Raw genomic sequence first — 25,474 nt, forward strand, 5'->3', positions numbered from 1 at the left:
GTGTGACTAGAAATTATCTGAAGAAGAGAGATGGTATTAACTCTGGGCACAGTAAGATGCATTTAATGTCATAATTCTTAATGTCTTTCCTTTAAAGATTTTTATTTTGTTCCTTCCTAACTAGGGTAGAGAAACTGCCTTGAATGTAGTCATGAGATAGATCTTGTTCTGAGTGGCAGGCACTCTGTTGCTTCTCTGGGGAGTGATTATGGTCATTAAACATTAATTGCCCCTTTGTCGATACTACTCTGAGCTACTGATGGCTGGGGCAGGGGAAAGTCTGTCAAGACCTCTTAGTGGTCTTTCTTCACTAAACTCCCGAAATTATTACTTCTCCTTTGAAGAAGAATGAGTAGAATAAAGATGTACTTTGTATGTTTGAAAGAAAAGGTTAAGTCTGTCAGGTTGTTCGAATATAAAGTCTTAAGAAGTCCTCTGTGTTAAAGGAGCATCCATTTTAGGACACTTTTCAGGCCATAAAAATTATCTGTTCCCAAGTTATTTGCTTTTGTTCAGCTCAGGGAATTGCTGACTGAAGATGGAACTGTGGGAAAGATCAGTTTGACAGGGAAAGCAGCAAAGTGAGGTTGGAATAAGAGAGGATCAGATACTGAGGGTAAAGGTGAACATTCAACTTCTGTATAGATTGTTGTTTTAGTTGATTTACTTGACTTCTTCAGTCAGATTTTTTAAATATCTAGTCTGCCAATAATATGCTGTTACCACATATTTAGTCAAATAACCCTCTGGGAGATTTAAATGCGAAGTTACTGCATAAGAGATTACATATTTTTAAAATGAAGGATCATTTGGGGAGCTCGTAATGCTCAAAAGAATCCTTTACCAAGGCAAAACCAAAGAGCTAAACAGAAGAATGTTAAAAAGGTTTTTTTTCACAGAAATCTCTCCTTGTTTTTTTTTTCTCAGAAGGTAGACATTCTTGGGAAAAAATGGATACAATTAGAAAACAAAGATAATTGAGTTGATGAAGTTAATAATGAAAATAGACAATTATTGTCATTGAATAGATGCCAATATAGATTCTATCATAACAGTAGTTTTGAATGATCAGGATTGTTGCATAAGGAAAAATAATCAAGTCTAACTTGTCCTCTTTAAAAATTCCAAGATAAGTAGCTGGGCAGTGGGCAGTGCAAGCTGCATTCCTGTCTGATGAAAAGTGTTCTGATTGCAAGATTAGAGCATTTGGTTTTCTAGCTGTTGCCTGCCTGCCTGCCTGAGTTTTGGCTTGCTCACAGGTGACTTCAACAGTGAAGTAGCTATTTGAGGATAAGTGGTAACTTAGGGCATATTTAGAATAGATACGATTTTTGGCACACGATGATAGAAAAAGAACATTTCATTCCCATGTCTTGCACATGTCCAGGCTCCAGCTCCCAGGAAGTAAAAAGATCACTCTCTATAATAGGGGTTTCACATACAATTAAGGCACGCTTTCTCAAGGGTCCCCTTTTGTCTGCAAATGCAATAGAAGTACTTTCCTTCTGGAGCTCTGTCTGACTTTGCCTTCAGGGCCAAACTCAAATGGTGTTTAGCTCATGGAATAATTTGGTTATCACCAAGTGTAAGTGCAATCTGCTAGGAGGAGACAAGGAACGTTTGTAGCAGAGCAAATAAATTAGGATAAGCTTTTTAGACCATCTCCTTTGAAATGAAATTTTTATTGGAGTTTTCATTTTATTACGTGTGAAAGGATAATTTAGATAATAAGATGATGCAGTGTTATTTTTCTCAAGCCATTTTTCAAAGCTTTTCACACAGTTTTAGATGACACTTTTACATGTGTTCCAAAAAGTAATCCCTGCAATGTTTTTCTGGAGCTACAGAGTAAGCTGTGTGAAAAGAGTTGAAACTGCTGCAGGGGAGGGGAAGGGGACTAGATGATGTCAGGTCCTTTCTCTCTCATTTTTATATGATTATTTTTTTTCCTTTGAAGTTTTAGCATTTTCTCTTTGCAGTTTTGAATACTGTTTCTTGTGTTATTTTACAAAACTTTTGATAATTTTTAAGACCAGTAGAGAAATATGCAGCCGTTTACTGTTATTCACCACCATAGCTTATCTTGAGGAGTAGGTTTCTGTCCCAGCCAACTAACAAAAGAGGGGCTGACAACTTTTATTTGGTTGTCTTGCTATGGCTGTGTAGTTAACTCTGAGTGCCACCTGTCTCCTCAAGTCTTGCATAGAACATGGAAGTGAATTAAAACTGCTCTTTGAAGTAACTAAGTTGCTTTTAAAATGCATTGGTGGTTTTGAATAAACTGTTCTATAACTGAATCTCTGAATGAGCATTGTTGCTACTTAAAAATTATTACAGTGTCTAGTACAAAGATTATCACAGTTCAAAACATAGATATGACTCTGAGAATATAATTGCCAATTTAAGATTCAGTTTAAGTGAATTATTAAAGTAAGTAACAAAAATACTCATGCTTTTTTTTTTTTAACTTTATTCTGAAATGTGAATTGTGAAGTTGTTGGATTTTTTGGCATAGAATGTGAATAATATTTTTCTCACAAACACTCATAATTTGTGCATTTGTTTTCAGTACACATTTTGGAACTTTGTACCAAAAAATTTATTTGAGCAATTCAGAAGAATAGCTAACTTCTATTTTCTCATCATTTTCCTTGTTCAGGTAAGCTATCCCCGTTTTTCAGTAAGTTCTGGGACTCCTTCTAAAAAAGAGAGGAATTGAAAAAGATTTAAAACTAAAATAGTTTTGATGACTGAGGAAATAAATGGTTGAGCCTGAACAGCCTTTTTTACACTGATGATTTGACAAGGGAGTTTTGTTTCATTTCCAGGTTGTAAATGTGCATCTAATCTAAAGAGAATTTGACACCATCACTGGTTTAATGGCAACACATATCTTGATAAAATTGAGAAGGATGAGTGTAATTTTTATTTTGCACTGAACATCCGGATGAGTAAAACTATTATTATAGATTATGTTGATGATAATGTTTTGTGAGTTTTGCAAAATATGGTATTTTATAACAAAATTAAGCCTTGGCATCAGTTTTCCAACAGTAATGTCATCAAAGTCTGTAGAGAAACCAAAATATAGATACTGATATGTTTGCTTAGGAGGGGTACATTAATACTTGTTTTTGTAATTAGTATAATGAATAATTAGTGTGCTGCTTTCTAGATGTCTTCATTCTGAACTCTTCACAATCACTTAAATGTATTAAACAGTGAAAATCTTACAAAGTGCAACAGTGAGTTACTTTGCACACCAGATTCTGCAGAAAGAAAAGCGATGCAGATTCCCATGACAATTCAGATTTTGTCATTTGCATTCCCTCTCTGAATTCTGCCTATTTTTTTATGTTTGCAGAAGCCAGAGCTCAGTGTTTCAGGATTTGCTTTTTGCATGCATAGTAACAGCTGTATTGTCTAATGTGTAAAGCAAGTGCCACACTAATTTCTAATGGTGCTCCCTAATTTTGCCTCCAAAGCTGCAGCTTTCTGGTCTAATACTTCCTTTAACTCTTGCAAGCAAATATTTTTGTGAGCCATTAACATCTGAATGTTAATGTGATCTAACTATAGTATTGTACCTTCTTAGAGCATATAATCTTTGTTGTGTGTTTTTTATTGTTGTTGCTATAGCATATGTTCCTAAAGTTGTATTGAAATGCTGTTCTTCTTAAATAAAATTCCTTAGTGCCTTGTAACTTATTGGTGAAATGATGACTTTAAAGATTTTACTTAAAAGACACTGCTTACATTCATAAAAATATAACCAGAAGATGTTTGTTCCTTTCATTGCAGTTAATTATTGATACACCTACTAGTCCAGTTACAAGTGGACTTCCACTTTTATTTGTCATCACTGTAACAGCTATCAAACAGGTGAGTAATTCACTGAGCAGAAGTAAAACTAAAGAAAACAGATCAGTTTGGGTGTGCTGCCCAGGCAATGCCCCCTCCCAGTCTCTTGCCCACCCCCAGCCTGCTGGGCCAGTGTGGGAGAAGGAGGAAGGGAAGGCCTTGATGCTGTGCAGGAACTGTTCAGCTGTGACCAAGGCTGCTTTAGCCCCAAATATAAAACACAGCAGCATATGGAGTGCTGTGAAGACAGAGGATAATTTCGATTGTTCCTTATTAAATAACTGATTACCTTTGCAGTCTTTATGCCAAACACAGAATTGTCCTTCACAATTTTTCAAAGAAGCTGTGGAGAGTTGCATTTCTGTTTCTTTACAGTGCTAACTACTCACAATTGAGTGTATTCTCTAGTTGAGTTCAGCTCCTTGTGTTGAGCAGAATATGTGATACATGCTAGAGCTGGTATTTTAGTGTGGCTTTCCAGCTATTAAGATTTGAAATGTTACACTTTAAAGTCTTACTGTCAGTAGTGACCTACCAAAGCCTGGATCATGATATGCTGTGTCACTGCTGCAGTTCTGTCTCCTTGAGTCTTTCTCCCTATGACTGGTGTAGATTCTGGGCCCTGCTTGAGGAGCTGTTCCAATCCCTGGAAGTATATAACACTAAAGTTGTAAAGTCTGAGTTCCCAGATTATCTTTGAGCGCATCCAAGGCAGTGATACTTTTGTTCTACATTGAATTTTGAAATGTGTTCAAGCGAGTTAGATGTAAAAATGCTGTGGACTACGAGTGGTATTTTCCATCCTTTAACACTGGTGACTTTTTCAGTCCTAATCTTTATTGTATGGCAGCACCTTTTCAATGGAAAGTTTCAGATTCCCTGCCCTTTAGTTACTTTATCTGCTTGTATAAAGCACAAATTCATAAGGTAATGGAACAATAAAAATAGGTTACTCTGCACTCTCTTGAAACAAAATTCTTCATGACTACATGTATTGTATATTGAGTTAGAAAGGTCAACTTAGTTCTGTGACAGTTGGGAAATACGAGCAACTTTAGTCAGGTCATCTCTTTATCAGCTTGCAGGATAAAATCCTGGTCTTCCAAAATGTATTTTAAACACTTCCATCTTTTCGGCCACTGCTTTTATAAGGACTTTGCACTTACTCAGGGGTCAATAGAGCATGAGCAAGGGATGATCACTTAAATACCAGAAACTGTTTTACACATTGGAAACATCCCTATTCATCAAAATGTCTTCATTAAAATACACAATGTTGCTGACCAACTGTAACTGTAAATGCTCTTTTTCATAAATGTCCAGAATGACTGTGGTACTGACATATATCATAATTTCATTTCTTCTAGTGAGAATATTTTTTTGATCTTGATAAACAATAATTTTTAAAATTTTTCTTGCAAGCTAGAGCTATTCTGTGTCTTTACAGCCAAATGTACATCACTGCATCATTCCATTTCACTGTTTTCCAGGGTTATGAAGATTGGCTGCGACATAAAGCTGACAATGCAATAAATCAATACCCTGTTCATTTCATTCAACATGGTAAACTGGTTAGAAAGCAAAGCCGAAAATTAAGAGTAAGTAACTATGATCTAACAGGTTTTGGGAGTTAGGCTGTACATCACCCTTCTTATACACTTACAGAAATGTGGTAGGATGTTGTAGCATTTATTGCAGTTAATGGAGATTAAACCTACAGTATACTGCTTTTTAATTTAATGCATTTGAATAAAGTATTTTTATAACCTAGTTATGTTTCTATTCTCTCTGCCTTGTTAAACTCCTTTGATAAATGTTCCTTTTGTTTTCTATTTTTTTAACTTGGGATTTCTCTCATGCTTTATCTTTACTCCATTTTCTGCCCTCTGAGATTATCACCGAATTATAGAATAGTTTGGGTTGGAAGGGACCTTAAAGATCATGTAATTCCCCTCTCTCTGCCATGGACAGGGACACCTTTCACTGGACCAAGTTGTTCAGAACCTCATCCAAACTGGTCTGGAACACTCTCAGGGATGGGGCATAATTACTATTACACACATTAATAATTTATTTCAGCCTGATTGTGGCAGTCAAGGCCATGTATACAGATACATGCATACCTATCTACACAGTGAATTCTGAAGGCTTTCTCCATTATCCATCAAATCACAGTCTCTTTATTGACCTTTAAATGCTGCTACATTCCCTTCTTGGTATTTTGAAGGTTATTTTCAGAAATTAATTTTTGCTGCTACTTTTTTCCTTTCATGAGCAGATTACATTTTTATCATTATTTTCTTTAGAACTGAAAAAATTTGATATTTGTTTGAAATTTTATTGTTCATAGTATTTTTATTAGGGATATTTTTTTCTGCTCTGCTATGTTTGGGCGTAAATGCACCATCAGTGTTCAAAGCCTGTCTGCTGTGACCTTCCCTTTGGTGTGATAACTTGTCTTGGGCTTCTTAGGTTAAGGCATCACAGGCTGAGAATTCTGTGTGTAACTAACCAGTTAAGTATCCCAAACAAAAGTAATAGAGGACCACATAACTGGAATTCAAATTCAGTTAGTTAAACTGTTGCCCATGTTTTCTTAATTTCTACCCTTTCCTTGCCTATCTCAGAGATTGTATATTGAGCAAATAAGTGATAGAAGAGACAAACGTTGGCATGGAGAGGGATATCTGTATATATGGATGAAATTCTCTGATCTGTATTACACAAGAAAAACTAGATTGTAGAGAGGCAGACCTTTCTGCACCTATAGCCTTTAGACATTTGATTAAAGAAAGGGAAAAGGAATTTGCTAAAAGATGAGGTTTCTTTTTCACAGACTCAGAGAACAGTTGAGGTTAGCAGGTGTCTCTGGAGGTCATCTGATTGAACCCCCCCCACCTCTAGCCAGGCACGAGGAGATCTTTGCTGAGGCCCATGTCCTAACAGGTTTTAAATACCTCCAGGGAGGGAGACTCCAGAATGTCCTTGGGCATCCCATTCCAGTGCTCGGTCCCCACTCAGTGAAAATGAGATGGGCCCTTCCATGTTTCCGTTTGTGCCCATTGCCTCTGATCCTGTCACTGGGTACCACTGACAAGAACCTGTCTCTGCCCTCTTTGCATCTTTAGCTGACATAGTGACAAGTGTTATTGGAATACCTTTTAAATTTTATTAAGAAGATGCTGTGTGCTAGTACTTCCATTTCTTTTGGATTAAGGAAAAAGAAAATTTTCTGCCTGGTAGTTGCAGATGTGCTTAATAGCTTGTGTTCTCTTGTGTCAGCTGTACAATCTGCAATTTTACCTCACTATTGGTTAAGAAAAAGGAAACCTTTCTCATATCTAGAATTAGATAAATTAATTTATTATCATCATGCTAAAATTTTATTTTTGATGTTGCTGTTACTGATTGCTGTCAGACTGTTTTGCTTAACTAGAATTAACTGTCTCCTGCCAATTGCTGAGGAAATTGGAATTTAGCTTTATAAACACATGACAAGAACAGTGATTAAGCTGAGTCTTATTATAATGAATGATGGCAAAGAAGTATATTGAACAGATATTGACCTACATGAAAAGTTGAAAGAATTACATATTTTTGATGGGATTATTTTGAAACTCTCATGTTCTTAAAATGTGGAGTATGTCTTTGCCACTTGTTACCATTTTCAAATAACTATAAAAAATTAGCCTTCAAAAATGTAGCAAATGCAGTTTTTATCAAACAAATGATTTGGAGGAATATTTTGAATTTGTAGCTGGTTGAGTGTTCTGTGACACTTTAACATGCTGCAAAATACTGCCTGCATATCCACAAATAAAAATTCATCTGCTTACTTGTAAACATGGATAAAAATAGAATGGACACGTAGTCACAAATTCTAAAAATGTATCCTGTTTTCAGGATACAGTCTGTTTTCATTGACAGACTTGGAATTCTTAGCTTTTTCTGCTCTCTTACTGTAATTTGGAACTAGATGCTTATCCTCAAGAGCCAGTGAGAGTAGCTCTCATCTCCACCTGGTTTTGAGACAATGTTTTGTTGTCTTCAGTCTTAAAACAACAATGTCTTCCATCTCTCAAACCATGTTGCAAAATTCAGTAAGACAGTACTTGCAAAATGGTTATCTTGAGAGGAAAAGTAGACCTCAATCAAAGGTATAAGTTTGTTTTTCAGAGATACTTCTGTGGTTCTTTACTCCTGTGGTAAACTCCTGGCGTAAATAAAAGTTGGTGAATTTTCAAAATATTTGTGTGAATAAGTTTTAGTGTTGAAACCTGAAATATGGGCTGCTCTATAAATGCGTTTTATTTTCTTGTATTTTTTTCCTTAGGTTGGAGATATTGTAATGGTAAAAGAAGATGAAACATTCCCATGTGATTTAATATTTCTATCAAGTAGTAGAGGAGATGGAACATGTTTTGTTACAACAACTAGTTTGGATGGTGAATCCAGTCATAAAGTAATTAAATGTTCTACATTTTCATTTTAAGGCAAAGTTTGCTTTTAATTTTTTACACAGATCACAGTATGACTTTGTGCTTGTGTGTGTGAGCAGATACACTAGTTTGTGTAATCTGTGTTTTGAGCAGTTGTTTTCATTTCTCTAAAAGTAATGTTATTTTATGGAAAGTTTTAAAACATTTGTGATTTTTGTCTGTGTTCAGTGTGGGAATGCAGATTGCAGAGACAGTGCACTCACTTTTGCATTTAAATGCTTTCACAGTGACTCAGTTTGTGAGTATGTCACAGTACTTGCACATAACCATGGAATCATTAAGGTTGGAAAAGAGCATGCAGGGGGGTGTCCTATCAGGAGCATTTAACACTGCGACAGATTTGAACTATGAGCTCTGATGTAAAAGTTAGTAGATCTATTTCATTCTGAACTGAAGTATATGTGCAGATCACTTGTCTTGTATATCTGTCCTTTTTTATTTTACTTACACCATTTTATTCACTCCAGACTTACTATGCTGTTCAAGACACAAAGGCATTTCACAATGAACAAGAAATTGATGCACTACATGCTACCATTGAATGTGAACAACCTCAGCCTGACCTTTATAAGTAAGAAAATAATTCTTACCTGTTTCATTTAAGGTACCCTAGAAATAAACTATAAAAATATCATAATGAAAAGATGCTGTCTGCATCTGTCTCCTTAGAGAGAACTCCAGAGTGATCTTGAAGGCAAGTTAGTCTTCCATCTCTACTCCTGTTCTGCAGGTCATTCCCCCTCAGGTGTGCTGATGGGGAGTGGTCTCCAAAGGGGGATGCACAAAGCTATGGACTGGAGAGTGTGATGAAAATGTTAGAACACCAGTTCCTAGTTCCTTTTTTTTTTAATCTAAAGATAAGAAAGAAATTAAACTGCCAGCGCCCCCTATCATATGCAGTTCATGAGGAGCTCCAGGGAAGGAGAGGGTGTTCTGCAACACACAGAGGTTGCTTGTGGCACCCTCACTCATTCCTTTGCTTTCAGCATATTGCAAAGTATTGTAGTTTGTATGCCCCATTAAGTGGATTTACAGGTTATATTTTTGACAAAAGTAACACAAAATGCTGCAGTGACTTAAAAAGATTGTTTCAGAATGAAGATGGTAATAGTAACATTGTAGCACAAATTAATAACAAGAAAATGGTAAACACTTCCACTCCTGACATGAGAACTTGATCAGCTACTTTGCAAGGTAAAGCCACTGTCAATTGGCTGACAAGACGTCCAGAAAAAATTTAAATTGTCAAGATGGGAATACAAATTTACACCTGCTATTGTTAACAATGAACTTCAGGTCATGTGCTTTGAGACATTAAGTAAAGATAGCATGAACAGCAGGACACTTAAAAACTAAGAACATGATAAAAAACCTCTACAGTTGTTTAAAGATATTCAATACTCAATATTTTACAAAAGTACTGTACAAAATTTCACTAAACCTACCAATAAATATTTAGAAGCCTTTTTTCAGGTTTCTTCCCTAATAGTTTAAGACAAAAAGCCCCATGCCACTGGTAAAACACTTGGTTTTTCTGCCACAGTAAAAATAGCTGAAATAATACTCAGAAAGCAATATGGTGACAAACAAAAATGCACTCTTACCACAGTGAATGCTGTTGGAAGATGCTGGGGAAAACATTGCTTGTTTCTGAGGTGTGAAGGTATCTCTTTTCTGTGATCTCAGTCATCAAGGGCCTACTCTCAAAATCTGCATGAGAACAGACTCTTTGGATAATCAAGTCCATCACAGGCTTGATCCATTTTTAAGTACCTGACTCACAAAGGAAGTGATTGGAAGCTGAAGCTCATACTACTTCAAGTGGTGGGATTTGCTGGGACAGCTGTTGACACACAACTGATGAAAATGCTTATCGGTACACAGCTTGTATCTTTGCTGATTTTCATGTGGCACTTTATCTCTCAACAAGCCACAGTGGTGAATCTTTCTTTTCAAAGGCACCTGATGTCTGATGTATCGTAACAGACTGTACGTTGTCTTTAGATGTGGCCCTAATGTGTTTTTGTTTTCGGAGCAGACAGGTCACCACTCCACTGAACCTCAGAACTTTCCTTTCAGGGTAACAGGTCTGCCAGCTCCCTGCAGTTTCCTCTACTATCCACAACACTAATGTCTGGGTCAGTCCCCTTTGATTTGAGATTACCCACTTGGGCAGTGGTATTGCATACACAGTGCACTGAGTCTGGCTGGAATGGAGTCAGTTTTCTTGGTAACAGTTTTCTTCGTGGTGTAGTGTTGTTGATTTGAGACTGAAACAGTGCTAATAAAGCACACCAGGGTTTTAGCTATTGCTGTCAAATTCTTGCAGTGTCAAATTTTTTGTTCCTCACTTTGCCCCTCCAGCAAATAGGCTGGGTGTGGGCAGGAGGCTGGGGATGGACACAGCCAGGATGGCTGACCTGTGACCAGAAAACCAAGATGGGACAGTCTCCAAAGTAGGTGTCGATGGAGAGTGAACATGGGCATGCTCATGGAAGGTGGTGAGGTGTTGCCTTTGTATCACTTGTTTTTTTGCCTGAGCTTATTCAACTGTTTATGGTCTTCCTCTTGCGCTTATGATTCTCTTCCCTGTCTTGCTGGGGAGGGAATGAGTGAGAGGCAAGGGGGTACTTACCTACTCTCAGTGTCAACCCACGACATAAAATGTACTCAGAGATATTCAGAGGGAAAATCACTTACTGGCTCTATGCTTTGGTTTGCCTTGGTTTTAATTCACTTGTAGGCTTTATATGTTGTGACTTATCTCAGGCAGTTTAGGGAATGAGAATTCTTGTTATTTCTTGCTTATGGGTCTACTTAGAAGATTTATCCCTAATTTTATATTCTCTTATATCTTTTTATATGCAAAATTTACGTTGACTTCCCCTGTGTATTTTTTGTATTTACATGTTTTAAATGTATATCCATGTGTATCTCTATGTTCTTGTTCATGTTCCAGATAATTTGAGCTTGTTCAGTTGGAAAATGCTCACTGTGATAAATACTTTCTAGAAAATACTTCTCAAATAATCTATTAGCAGTGCTGTTAAGCTAATTGTGTATTTCCCTTTCAGATTTGTTGGTCGAATAAATGTTTACCATGACAGGAATGAGCCTACTGCAAGGTAGGGAGATCCAAAGTTTCTACACATTTAAACATTTTCAGTTAAATAAGTATCAATAATTATCTTTAGTTTATCAACATGGTGCTGCCTTGCCTTAATGACAGAATATTCTTCTCTTAGAAGATTCAGACTGTTATTTCATAAATCATAAATATTGTCTTTTAATAATATTTTTCTGCTTTTATGTTTTTATTGTTTATTTGACTGCAGTTTTACTTGAAATGTATTTAGTTTGTAAATAGTTGTAAATAAGTAGTATATAGTTTGTAAATAAATGTTGACAGGATCCTGTACAATACTGTGCCATTACCATGAGATGTTGATAGTGCACTAAACAATATTAATTGTGTCATTTGTTTCTCTCATTTTTCTTCTTGGATATTGAAGAGTTTGAACAAGTCAAATAATCACATTTAATTTAATAAAGGGTGTTGTTACATTTATCTAAAATGTCCACAATGCTGTGTGTTCAAGGAAAGCAACATCCAACTTGCTGTCCTTGCCCCGTAGAGGCAAAGCAGGGATGGAAAGTTGCTTGCTTGGGTGATATCCCAGATCCCAGCATGTGGGCAGTTCCTCAGTTCTGGCTAAGTGCCTTCCTAACCTTGTGTCTGTAGATACCTTATTTTCTGTCACTATCTGCTATGAAAACTGTCACTATCTGTGTCCTTTGTAAAACACGACTCCACTGGTTTCCTGGAACTAGTTTCAGGTTTTGCATCTGAGTCAGGGCCCTGGAGTTCCTGTTTGTTTAGAGTTTCTTGATTTTGTGGGAGTTTGATACCATAAGAACACTTTGAATAATATTCAAAACCACTGAACTTACTTCTTGTGGTGCATCAGTGATCTATTTATTACATATCATGCTCCAAAATATAATTTAAACTGCATGAGAGTCCTTATGTTAATTCCCTTATTCCTTAATACATTATTTTGCATGTATTCCTTGACATGCTTTGAAATGTTTACAGGTATCAAAAGATACTTTATATACCATTTATACTTGAAATGGAGGAGTGTATTGTCCATAGTAAGTAATTCTAACATACAGGATGCTACAGTTTATGCAAGACTAAAAAAGACTTGACTCGGTATTTTTTAAAAATAAAACTGCAATTAGGTTGATGAATATTTATGTGGGTTTCAGGTGCATTGGTTTAAGTTTCTAATTGTGAAATTATGAGTTTAATTTTAGGCATCTGATTATCTATTTTTAATTTTCACTTTAAAATGTTACATATTCCTAATAAGTTTGTTAAACAAAATAAATGTATTTGAATAAAACTAATTTCCTGCTTTACATGACTTTCACCAGCGTCTAATGTTTTGCTCTAAATGTTTATTTTGTAATACTTGTTTTGCAGGCCATTAGGATCTGAGAATCTGCTCCTTAGAGGAGCCACTTTGAAGAACACAGAAAGGATCTTTGGTAAATATTTGTATTGACTCTTTGAACGGACCCCAAATTAATAAGCGAACATCAAACAAGGGTTACAACCCCACAGTTACTACTGGGCATATGATTTCTTTTGAATCACTTGATTTACAACTTCTTAAGAGTTACTGATGCTACATAGGAACATTTTAGAAGTTGGAAACTGACTGGAATGGAATGGAAATGCTGCTTAAAATTTTCCTCTAAGAACCAAGATATTAAGGCCATTTCTAATTTTGGGGTATCATCCAAATATTTTTCCTTTTCTTCAGACTAAAGAAAGTTTAAAAAATGACAGAGTAGAATAATTAGTCAATTGTGCTTTTATAAAGTTATTATAAAATTGTGCTCTTATAAAGTTATTGTACTGTGCAGCCTTTAGTAAACAAGTTGTCTCATTTCAGGTGTTGCTATTTACACTGGCATGGAAACCAAGATGGCATTAAATTACCAGGCAAAATCACAGAAGAGATCTGCTGTAGAAAAGTAAATTTCTAATTTTCCTTTTTGGAGTTTTCAACTGTGTGCTTGAATGATGAAAATGGGATATTTTATTTTTTCTGAAAGTATATGTTTCATTCATTTACAGTTTTTTAAGAAAGAGTTAGAAGGGCTTACAGTTTTGCTTCTTTTTGAGTAATTTTTTAGTTATAATACCAGTCCTGTAAGGCCACATAAATAAAGTTTCTCAATACTGAATTATTATTAATGTAAGATGTTTAAAAAATAAAACTACCTTTATTTCATGCCTAGCTTTTTAAGATATGATGTTTTGCTATTCCAGAAGAACTTTTTCACTGGTTAGAGTACACCTACTGGCAGTTTTTCAAGGCTGTGTGTTTTATGATGCTAACATTCTATGCTTTTCACTGCAATTAAGTCTCGAATTCAGTAAAAGTAAGTTTTCTAAGGCACATCTTTTGATGAGCTGCAGTAAGTCAGTGCTTGTCTGTGGCAAGTTTTCCATGGTTTAGCTAAAACTGACAAGTTCCATAGAGGTATATGTGATGGGAAAGCAAGACACTGCTATCCTTAAGGAATGAGCTGACATTGGTTGCCTACTGTTTTTAAATTAGGTCATTTTCTAGTCCTACTCCGCTATCTGAAATCATCAGCTCTGAGTAAGGTGTCCTACCTTGTGAAAAACAAGATGTCATGGGTTGAGGCAAGATGTCCTGACCAGCTGACAGCCCTTCTCTTATGCAGTGACTAAGCAATGATGTGTCTCTTTCTGTTGTTATTAATGTGTAACCCATGGCTTTTAGTTTGGCCTATCATTAATGAAAATAAAAATTTAAAAGCAAAATGTTCTTTTTTTTGGATCAGTCTAGGGTTAAAACATTGAAGATACATAGCAAAATGTTTTTGATGGTTTTATATTTCTATAAAAGTCCTTATGTGAGTGAGTTTATATTGATTCAGAGAAATGGCCCATAAAGGTCTGCAGAGACAAGCCCAGTTATTCTGTTATGGTTCTATCTATGCTATCGTTTTCACTAATACACACATTTTGGAAACAATTATAGCAGTTAATATTTAAAATAGAAAAAGGTTCTCTTTTTATTGGAAAAACACTGTAGAAAAGTTACTTAATGTCATAATATTGTTAAACTTGCAGCAAATGTTAGGCTGGCGTACAAGTGCAACATTTTGTAATAAACTCTGTAGTTTATATATATGCTAACAGAATTCTTATTTTGCCTTTTTTTTTTTAGATCAATGAATGTATTTCTTATTGTATACCTCTGTATTCTCATCAGTAAAGCACTAATAAATACTGTTCTGAAGTACGTCTGGCAGAGCGAACCATTTCGTGATGAACCGTGGTATAATCAGAAAACAGAACCAGAAAGGAAAAGAAATTTGGTAGGGAACAGAATTAAAATAAGTTTCCCTAAACTCTTAATTTATAAAGATCTTACTGAAAAGTATATACAGCCTGCTTACTTATCAGTCATAAATTGTTGCTTTTTTTGCTCACAACAATGATAGTATATTTGTAGAAAGCTTGTATATTAAATTTTTGCCCTTAAGTTGTATATGTGAATTTAACTGATGAGAAAACGTCTGGTTTAGCATAAAAAGCTTCATGAAAGTGTTTTGAGGTTGCCTGTCATTTTTGGAAATTACTGAAGAACTGACCTCTTGCAGAGAAGTGAGGCTGGAATGAGTCCCACAAATATTGGCAATCCTGTGACAGACATGTTCAAAAAAATCTGCTGTAGGAATCTCTGTAAAAACACCCCTCAAAAGCTTCGTTTCGTGTAGCTCTGTCATGAGAACTACAGACCAGCATCAAGAGTCACCAGTGTCCAATATTCTTATGGGAACAGGGACGTTGTTCAGAATGGATACTCAAATGATGCAAAGTAATGAACTGAACCCCACACTACAGAAAGCACAATATTATTTCACTAAATCCTCCCAATCAAAGTAGGGGAAAATTTGCTTTTCTACCCTAAATCATGACAAGCACATGGTAGCCAGGCATGCTCTATATTCTCATTACCACCAGTAATGAGTGGTTCACTATAGCTCTAACAAGTCTCCACCAGTGAAAAAATGGAGCCAGGTTGTGTGCACATGTTCTACTTGTGTTCAGAGAGGGAAAGGAATCCCTTTCCTTTGCTTATTAATGAAATGCTGCCTGGAAGTTATGTACTTTGGTAATCCTTGGAGGAGGTGCTGTAGGTCTGTGGTATTTTTTAGTAATTTGTGAATGTTCATGTTATTATTTCCCTTGTTCTCAAATAGATCTTCACCACTCTCATTAGTTGCTCTAGAACTTTGCCACAATGTTGTGTAACTCTTTGCCACACCTGTGTGTCTAAAGAGAAATGCACATTTGAAAGCAAAAAGTTTTGTTTCATGCCAAATTAGTTGTGGTTTTTTAAATCATGAAGATCAACATCCTGTGCTGAACTGTGAGCTGTGAAAGTCACTGTTTACTGTTTTAAAGTTATTTGAAAAAAATAATTTGTAAATATGTGTACTAATCTTTCAGTCTTTGGTGATACATGAAAAATCAATATTTTCATCTTGTGTCTTTGGCAGTTTCTTCGAGCTTTTACAGACTTCCTTGCATTCATGGTTCTTTTCAACTACATTATTCCTGTATCCATGTATGTCACTGTGGAAATGCAGAAATTTCTTGGTTCTTATTTCCTTACATGGGATGAGGAAATGTTTGATGAGGACACAGGTCTAGGACCATTGGTGAATACTTCTGACCTCAATGAAGAGTTGGGACAGGTACATTTCATTGAATGATGATTTTTTATCAATTGTCTAGAATAGTTTATTTTAAAGTTGTTACTTGAAGATGGGGAGATTTTTTTAGTTTGGGGTTTTTTTGTTCGTGAGGTGGTTTTTGTGTTTTGGTTTTTTTTGGGACAAGTGTGCATTTTCTTTGGTGCTGATTAATTTTTAACATAATATCTGAGATATTCTGATTTTTCAGAATCAAAAATTCTGCTTTCTCACCTAGTCAGTGGAAGTCAATTAGTATTATTATATTAATAAATAATAAACACATTGGGAAGGTGTAATAATTTCCCTCCAGTCATAATGGAGGGAGATTATATAAGCATCCCTCTTCCTTAGAGTAAAAGTTAGGTGTTAAAAAAGCCCTTTTTGTCTGAGTAGACGGACATCAAATCCCCAGTCACAAGTTTCATGTAGTAAAATGATCAATTGTCACACTAATTTTAAAAAAGAAATTCTGTTTTACATTCTGTGTTAAGAAAATCATCACCTTGTGACAGATATGGATGAATGTTTTTTGAGAAAATATTTAGGATCTCTTAATGAAAAATGTTTTCATAGGTTTTCAAATAAATAAATAAGATGGTATATTTCCTTCTGGTTTTAGTCAAATTATTCATAAAGGTTTTAGGGCCACCTACCTCTTTGGATAAAGGGTGGTACCAGGTACTTCATTTTTATCGCAGACAGTTGGCACTGTCTCCCATGAGGTCCTCAGAATGAAACTCGTGCGAGGTCAGTACCTGGTGGTGTGTACCGGGGTCAGTGCTGGCTCCTGTCCTGGTCATTAATGGTTGGGTCATGGGGCCCAGTAGGGCCACCCAGCTGGGAAAGCAGCTTTGCAGGAAAGAACCTGGGGCTTCTGGTGAACATTAAGTTGAACATGAGCCAGCAGTTTGTCCGTATGGCAAAGAAGGCCAGCGGTATCCTGGGATGCATTAAACAGTGTTGCTAGCAGGTTGAGGGAGTGATCCTGCCCCCCTAAGCAGTCCTGGTGGGCCTCCCTTGGGGTGCTGTGTCCAGTTCTGGGCTCCCCAGTACCAGAGACATGGGTGTACTGGAGGGTGTCCATTGAAGGGCCACAAAGATAGTGAAGGGACTGGACTTTTCATGTCTCATGCAAACAGGTTGAGAGACCTGGGACTGTCCAGCCCAGAGGAGGAAGGTTCAGGGAGGATCGTATCAATATATCTAAATACCTGAAGAGAGAGTACAGAGAGAGGTACAGAGAGAGTGGAGCTGGGATGTTCTCAGTAGTGCCCAGTAACGGGACCAGAGGCCGCGGGCACAGCCTGAAAGAGGAGGGTCTGGCTGAGCATCAGGAAACACTATTGCAAAGCAACACACTGAATAACTAGAAGACCTTTCCTGGGCAGCATTTTGTAACTTGTATCCATGTATTATAAAAGGGAATGTAGAGGCTGAGATGAAAAAAATCAATATAAATTCTTTGCTCTTTGAAAAAAGTTGAATTACGTATATTTTGTCCACAGTCTGGAAAATTTGGAAATTTACCTTTTCAGATTAACGAATATTAGACGAGTCAATCTCAGTGGAAGATTTGCATTTTGAATGACTTTTTTAAGACTGAGATTAAAGAAAAAATTTGTTTTTAATTTATTCAGTGCACTGGATAAATTCTGAAGTTTGTTGAACAATCTAACAAATAATTGCCTTACTTCCAGTGTTCAGTTCCTAACCTTACATAATACTCTTAGTTTATTGACTATTACATGCAGTATGTATGCAATACCTATATACAGTATCCAAAATTGAGCTTGTGCCAAACTAGCTCTTCTAGTTTATAGTTCAGATTTTGGTTTTATTTTTGCTGTTGTTAGCCTTAAGGACTGGGGCTCACTTTAAAAGATAAAATTAATGGAAAATTTAATATTGACACAAAGTGAGTATTTCCAGGATAGTCATATGTATAACTGTGTGTGTCCACAATCCTCACTTAAACTAACATAACTGTAGTGGGGATTTCTGATACTATCGTGAAGACCAGTCTAACAGTAACTGATGCAAATCCAGGCATGTGCATTAAATAATAATCTCTGGGAAATTAAATCTGTGTGCCTTTTGTTTCCATAAATACCTGTCTTGCATTGAGAAAGACATTACAAACTAAAAAGGAGCTTGAGAGAAAAGTCAAAGTAGGTTAAACACATTATTTGTGTGTGTTATGAGGGAAAAGATAGCACTGCTGATACTCTTGTATGATAAAATCTCTCAGGGCCCACATTTCTGGGAAGAGAACTGCCAAAAGAAAGAGTTGTCTGGTTTTCTGAAATAACCTGCATAAGGATCTTTAAAGGAAGGGGTAACCCAGTAATAAACTCAATTTTGATAAGAGATGATGGAAAATCTCTGGTGATATTCCTGCTTCTTTTAATTTGTGCTCATTTGCAGATTGAGTATGTCTTCACAGATAAAACAGGAACGTTAACTGAGAACAACATGGAATTCATAGAATGTTGTATTGAAGGGCACGTTTATGTACCACATGTTATCTGCAATGGCCAAATTCTCCATGATTGTACAGGCATTGATATGATTGATTCATCTCCAGGAGGAAGTGGAAAGGTACGATAACTCTTGCTGTGTTCTTGGTTTTTTTACAATGAAACATAAAAACTGAACTGTACCGATGAAGGGAATATTAGAAATTACAGCATCATTTAATTTCGTTAATCAAAGTAGGTAACTTTATAGACATGTTTCCTTTTCTAGTTTAGAGCAAGGTTTAAGGGCTTAATAGGAAGTTTCTCAGCTTACTGCAGATGTGAGACTGAATTAAACCCCCCAAATATAGAACTTTCTCTGGTTAATAACTAAAGAAATGTAATAACTTGTTTCTCTTTGACATCAGCTACAGTAGGGAAAGCAAGGCAGGAAACTCCTCAAAGGGGAAAAGTGCTCAATGCAAACACTTAGTCATCACTGAGTGAAGATGGGGCCATAAAATGGTTTATGATCAAAATAAATTACTTTAAAATGTGATTTAATATATCCACATCTGAAGTATGGTACACACAGCATGTATGCACTGTGGCTTTTGTGCTGTGTAAAGCAAAGTTTGTTGAAAGTTAAGGAGTCTTCATGTGGCAGCAAGTGAGAAGTGTGTAAATGGGCAGCACAATCATAGCCAAAGGAATATATGTTTTTTTAATACATCAGTACAAGTATCATATAATACTTTGGCCATGCCATACCCTTCACTATGACAAAATGAGGCCTCTTAAAATATGTTGGTGTAATTCAGCAGCCTTTTATCTCTCACCCATGTCCCTCAGAATTTTGTCCTAAGGTGTGCTGTGTTTTTATCATGGAATTACAGTGGCTGCTTGTATTTAACAACCCACAAGAATAGGTTTCAGATATGAAAATAAGGGTATAACACAGCCAGGTACCCATGAAATAGAAACACTTTTCTGGTTCTGGAAGCTGTCATTGCCAAACTATCTGTAGTCTTACAGAAAGCATTTGGGCTCCAGCTGACAACATGTAGGCACTCTGGTAATTTATGTAGCTCTGAGAGGTATTCAAGCTGCCTAAGAGACTGAAATCTGTGCTCCCTGTTATGACTTGTGCTTCAGGTGCTGCATCCTTCTGCGTGGACTCAGGACTCCTAAATTACATCTTGACTAGTATTTAAGTAATACAAATTGTTAAAGATTAAGCAAAAGAAAAGAAAATCACCTTCAGCCACATCGTGGTGCTCAGAGGAGGCAGAAGTTGCACACTCCTCTTTTGGGCAGCAGCAACTTGACTTGCAAGGCAGGGCAGTGTACGAGCAGCTATGGAGCAGTTCTGTGGTTACCAGTGGGACAGATTTGGCTCCACCTACAGGGAAGGTGACGTGTGGCATTGCCTTTGTCTGACAGGGAACAGCAGTAATCAGTTCACCTTCCAAAACAAAAATTTTCAAAGCAATACTTAAAAATGGGAACACATAAAAACAACCATTTCTTTTATTTTTTAGGAGAGAGAGGAACTATTTTTTCGAGCTCTTTGTCTTTGCCACACTGTTCAAGTAAAAGATGACGACAGTGTAGATGGATTGAGGAAAAGCCAGCTCTCAAAAAGATCTTGTATATATATCTCGTCATCACCTGATGAAGTTGCTTTAGTTGAAGGAATACAGAGGTATGCATGCAATTAGTTATCATGCTTTTTAATCTATGGATCTAATCAATAAAGTTCAAAATTGTTTTGAGCACAAAAACCATAATAAGTAGCACCAATTAATCTACAGTTGACTGTTTTCTTAACATGCAGTTATAATGATTCATATTCTAAAATCAAGTAAAAAGAGTTTTGGATTTTGGTGTTGGTTTGTTGTGGGGGGTTTTTTGTTTGTTTTTTTGTTTGTTTGTTGGTTTTTTGTTGTTGTTTTGTTTTTGTTTTTTTCCAGAATATAAGTTCAGTTATAAATCTTTGACATGCTTAAACCAGATAATTATATATGTTTTGTATTCATTGTCTTGATTTTTTTTTCATTTTACAGACTTGGTTACACCTATCTAAGGCTGAAGGACAATTTTATGGAGATCCTAAATCGGGAAAATAACATAGAGAAGTAAGGGGTTAAAAATATAACAAAGTAGACTGATGAGTTTTTGTTCATGTGTTTAATAAATCATTATTTTTTATATATTAATTTTTATGTGAGAAATTTTTTAAAAAGCTTTATTTTCTAGTAAAAGTAAAAATCACATATTAGTATCTCTAATAAACCGTGGAGTTCTATCTTTTCAGTTAGTCTAGTAGTTTAACATTATCTGCAGTACAAAATGTTGATATGACAACATAGGTGTGTGGGACTATGAGCTAATCTCATAGTTCCTAATAGTTTTAGGAACTGTAGGCATTTTTCTTTTTTATATGGTAAATAATATTTTCTTAATGGAAAGTGGTGTGTACCCAATTTGTTGTTCACAATCTGTACAATTTACAGGAGGGTCATACCTCTAAAATAAACTTTTTTTATATCTGGTTTGAAGAAAATTGATAATGGGTACTTTTTTTGTTACATTTCTTTGACATGTAGAATAAATTTTGTAGACCATACTATGAGTGAAATTTTCAGTAACATTTAAGTAGTACAGCTGTTCCATGGGATGTACATACTTTTGAAAATGTTACGTTACTCTGGTGTCTTCTGGTTAGGTCTGTTGTGTATCTGGGTCTTCCTCCTCCGATACTCTAACTATGCAGGGACTCTTGGACACAGATACAGGAAGTCTGCTGTTACTTCTCCCCCTTTTAGTATGGAGAATTTTCCCCAAAGGGTATTTTAGACTTTTTGTCTCAACCCATAACAACTGGAGTCAGTACCATTTTGGGCATTAGGAATTCTCTTCAAAGTGCGTCATAGTTTGTAGACATAGGTCTGATGTAGCCTTGTGCAGTTATGACTTCCAGGGTGTTGTAAGAACTTAGAACTAAATGATCTAATTAAAGAAGCAGATCTGGACAGACATGAATCCTGAAAAGTTTGGGATTAATGATTCAATTCCTTATATTTGTGATGGAAAAAGCAGGCTCTCTTATATAAAAGGAAATAGGGAAGAGAGTAAATGATAAAAGTGTATAAACTGATGAATGAAACCAAACCAGTGCAACAGGAGCTTGTGTTCATTTTTCCTCCTAGAAAGAAAGGAACATGGTATAAAATCAAATCATAGAAACATTGGCAAGTATAAAACCAGTAAAAAGAAATGTTTGGGTTTTTTTTCACTTGAATAAGTTGTTACTCAACATTTGAACAAGATTCATGAAATTAGGTGGGCACTAGGAACAGTGAAATTAGAAAAAAATATTAAATGAAGACTTCTATGCGAACACCTATTCACTTCAAGTTCTAAGACTCTATCTAGGTATTCTAGGTAGGAACTTACTTTATAAGCAGTATAGTGCTCTATTGCAAGGCTTTTGGTATTAAATAAATTACGTTGACTATGTACCCAAAGATACTTGTAACCATCTTGCAGCCAAATTCTGTTTCAAGTAATTAGGCTCTCCTATTTATTACTTGTAAACCTGCTGTTTCATTCTGTACTAGTTTCATATTCCACAGCACTTAACATAATTTTTCCATGTTAGAAGTAATGTTTTAATGCCTGAGAGAACAGGAAAAGCAGAGTTGTTAAAAAAATAATTCTATTTCTGTTTCAGGTTTGAATTATTGGAGGTTTTGAGTTTTGATTCTGTGAGACGGCGAATGAGTGTAATTGTTAAATCTTCAACAGGTAGGGCTGTCATGTCACATTCTGTTTCTTCTTCATTTTTTTGTTTCTCTTGAAGTTGATTCTTTGCCTTTGTTTCTTTTGTCTTAAATCTGTATCAAAGATTTAAACATTAATCACAGTTTATGTGCCTTTCTTTATAAAATAGGCCGTACTGGCAGGGGTGCAAATATTGTAACAAGTTGAAAAAAATATTTTGAGAACTTAATAATTTGAATGTTTTTTGAAGAAAGTATGTTTGGCTATTTTGAATTTCATGTGCTGTCTCTTTTAGGTGATATATTTCTGTTTTGTAAGGGAGCAGATTCCTCCATATTTCCTAGGGTTAAAGAAGGCAAAATTGAGCAAGTACGATCCCGAGTAGAACGCAATGCAGTGGTAAGGTTGCATTTTATTGTTCTGTTCATGTGATATCAGTGTCAATAAAGAAATGAAGTGTTCTGACCTCCTGCTTTGTCTGCGAACAGATTTATCTCCCAGACACCAAGGCTGTCTATTCCAAGGTTCACTCAGACTGTGCAGGAAACAGTCTGTGGTACTCCCGTCTATCCTTCATTTTATCTTCCAAATGGCAGTTGTGGTGGGATACAAATGCATTAGAAATGCACAACTCTATGTTAAACCAGAGGTCATCAATTAGCTTTTTAATATGGCACTTTCACAATTGTGGTAGTTTGAATTTGTGATTTGCTGCCTTTGATTGCTTTACAAGCTCTGGGGAAACAGTGCAGTGATCATCCATATTCTATATTTTTCCTTGCTAAAAATCAGTGATAAATTTGGCTGGTCACCTTTAAAAGAAATTCAGAACTTGGTTTTACCTAAAACAGTGTATGGAGTTGTGAAATACTGAATTTTGCTGTGTCCAAAAATATGCAGAACTCATTGCAGTAAAATATGGCTGCTGGTCTTCAAAATAGTGTAACATTTGCTGGCATCCAGTACTCAAACTGGAAAAAAATTTTTGTTAAAGGTATGTGAAGAAAACCATATAGTGTCTCCTGCTTTTATTTTGAGGGGACACTTCAAAACTCTCCAGGTACTTTGCTAAGCTTTACTATATGAAACAGCTGAATAATAATTATAAGTGAAATCAAATTGAAAGAACTGTTTACCTGTCATATCCATCCAATGTCTTTCCAGAAAGAAATCCAGACCAGCAACTATTTTTTCCATCATGGATAATTGACAATAGGGCTGGCTCCTACAGACAGAAACCTCTGAAAGAAAATACACCTGCTAATATACATGCTACCTGTCCTTATCAATAACCAGAAGCAGGGAACTATGTTAATATTCTCTTTCTTGGTTTGGTAATAAATAACTATACAAAGACCTACTGGATTGAAGTTTATGAAGATAAAGTGCCAGTTAAATGGTGTTGTGAGGGGAAATTCATATTTGAAGTGGCAAAACTTCTGTGCTATAGCAGCTTTTCCCTATCTCACACAGTCCAGATACTTCCTTTCTTATTCATCAGACAGTCCAGAAGTCTGCAGTCTGGAACACCTACAGCTAAATTCTAGTTTTCACTTGATTGAAGTTGTATGTTTGGATTTTCACTTTCAACACTCTGTGATGTTTTGTCCCTGCTCATGCCTCTGCTGCAACACAGCATCAAAATCAGACTCTGCAAAGCTACTGTTTATAATATTGTTATTTATTCTGACTCATCCTTCATAATTATACACATAGAGAAGGAAACTTTTGCTTCCCTGGTATTCTAATACATCCAGTTGGGTGTCACGGAGCTCTCTTCTCTTGTGGAGGATTGAGGTTTGTGTCTCAGGTTGTAACAGCTTACAGGGCAGCAGATAATCAAGCTGAACCATGTTCTGTAACACTTTCTGCTATATTCACTTCACTATAAATGTGAATAGTGGACTCTCTGTGTTAATAGTAAAATGATTTTCATTTTTCAGATATTCTGGTGTAAACAGCAGCAAGAAGTCTAAGAGGAGCTTTATAAGATGCATTTTGTTTCTTTGATTTCATTCTTTAGGAGGGACTACGAACATTGTGCGTTGCGTATAAAAAGCTCACAGCAGAAGAATATAGCAATGTACAGAAGCTGCTTCAGAATGCAAAGTTGGCCCTCCAGGACCGGGACAAGAAATTGGCAGAAGTGTATGAGAAGATAGAAAGAGATTTCATTTTACTTGGTGCTACAGCTGTTGAAGATCGGTTAGTGCATTTCTAAGTTTGTTTAGTGATGTTATGAAAATAATTGAAGTTTTTTCTGCATTAGAGATTTATTTGAAAAATTATTTATTTGAATCAATTCCACACCCTTAACTTACTGAAGTTGCCCATGGTAAGTTTATAATTTAGTAAGCTAGTAACAATAGTTAGGGGTATAAAAGTCAGTGTATTCGAGCCATTTGCGTGCATTTCATGTAATATTTCACTGATAAATTTGGAGAGAAAAATTTTGGAAGAAGGAACTACAATATGGGTATTGGGGAAATAAAGGAACAATCCTAAGATCTTTAAAAGATTCAAAACGATGTACTGGTCCCCTGAATGTTTTTAGAGTCACACTTTTGGTGAAAATTCTTATATCTGATAACTTCTATTGGAATTTTTTATTTAGAATCTTTCAGTAAGGACTTCTGAATTTCTCCTTTTCAAGCCATCCATCAATATGTGTTGTCAATTGACTTTACAGATTACAGGAAAAAGCTGCTGACACTATTGAAGCACTCCAGAAAGCAGGAATTAAAGTTTGGGTTCTGACAGGAGACAAAATGGAGACTGCTGCAGCTACTTGCTATGCTTGCAAACTCTTCCGAAGGAATACACAAATACTTGAGCTAACCACGAAGAAAATTGAGGAACAGAGTTTACACGATGTGCTTTTTGACCTAAGCAAAACTGTCCTAAGACACAATGGCAGCTTAACCAGGGATACTTTCTCAGGGTAAGGAAAAAATTGGATTTTCAAGCCAGGAATGAGCTTCTGTGCATTTCATAAACAATTAAATGATGACTGATTAACTTAAGAGCAGCCAGATAGTATGGTTCAGTTTCTGTTGCTGA

At 35.9% G+C, this 25,474-nt stretch overlaps 1 protein-coding gene across 3 annotated transcripts in view; it reads left to right on the forward strand.

Annotated features, from left to right (window-relative positions):
• Window positions 1-25,474, forward strand: part of ATP11A (ATPase phospholipid transporting 11A) — a 116,322-nt gene that overhangs the window by 63,799 nt on the left and 27,049 nt on the right. For all 3 annotated transcript variants that reach the window (XM_071569772.1, XM_071569848.1, XM_071569941.1), the window contains exons 3-19: window positions 2,570-2,659; window positions 3,802-3,882; window positions 5,352-5,459; window positions 8,195-8,323; window positions 8,828-8,931; window positions 11,435-11,485; window positions 12,850-12,914; window positions 13,325-13,406; window positions 14,636-14,786; window positions 15,975-16,172; window positions 18,597-18,770; window positions 20,170-20,333; window positions 20,695-20,766; window positions 22,365-22,438; window positions 22,710-22,813; window positions 24,438-24,619; window positions 25,104-25,355. In XM_071569772.1, the coding sequence (XP_071425873.1) occupies window positions 2,570-2,659; window positions 3,802-3,882; window positions 5,352-5,459; window positions 8,195-8,323; window positions 8,828-8,931; window positions 11,435-11,485; window positions 12,850-12,914; window positions 13,325-13,406; window positions 14,636-14,786; window positions 15,975-16,172; window positions 18,597-18,770; window positions 20,170-20,333; window positions 20,695-20,766; window positions 22,365-22,438; window positions 22,710-22,813; window positions 24,438-24,619; window positions 25,104-25,355 (2,081 nt within the window). The remainder of the gene's footprint in view (window positions 1-2,569; window positions 2,660-3,801; window positions 3,883-5,351; window positions 5,460-8,194; window positions 8,324-8,827; window positions 8,932-11,434; window positions 11,486-12,849; window positions 12,915-13,324; window positions 13,407-14,635; window positions 14,787-15,974; window positions 16,173-18,596; window positions 18,771-20,169; window positions 20,334-20,694; window positions 20,767-22,364; window positions 22,439-22,709; window positions 22,814-24,437; window positions 24,620-25,103; window positions 25,356-25,474) is intronic.

This window comes from Pithys albifrons, chromosome 1, assembly GCF_047495875.1.
Source record: "Pithys albifrons albifrons isolate INPA30051 chromosome 1, PitAlb_v1, whole genome shotgun sequence".
Lineage (NCBI taxonomy): Eukaryota > Metazoa > Chordata > Aves > Passeriformes > Thamnophilidae > Pithys > Pithys albifrons.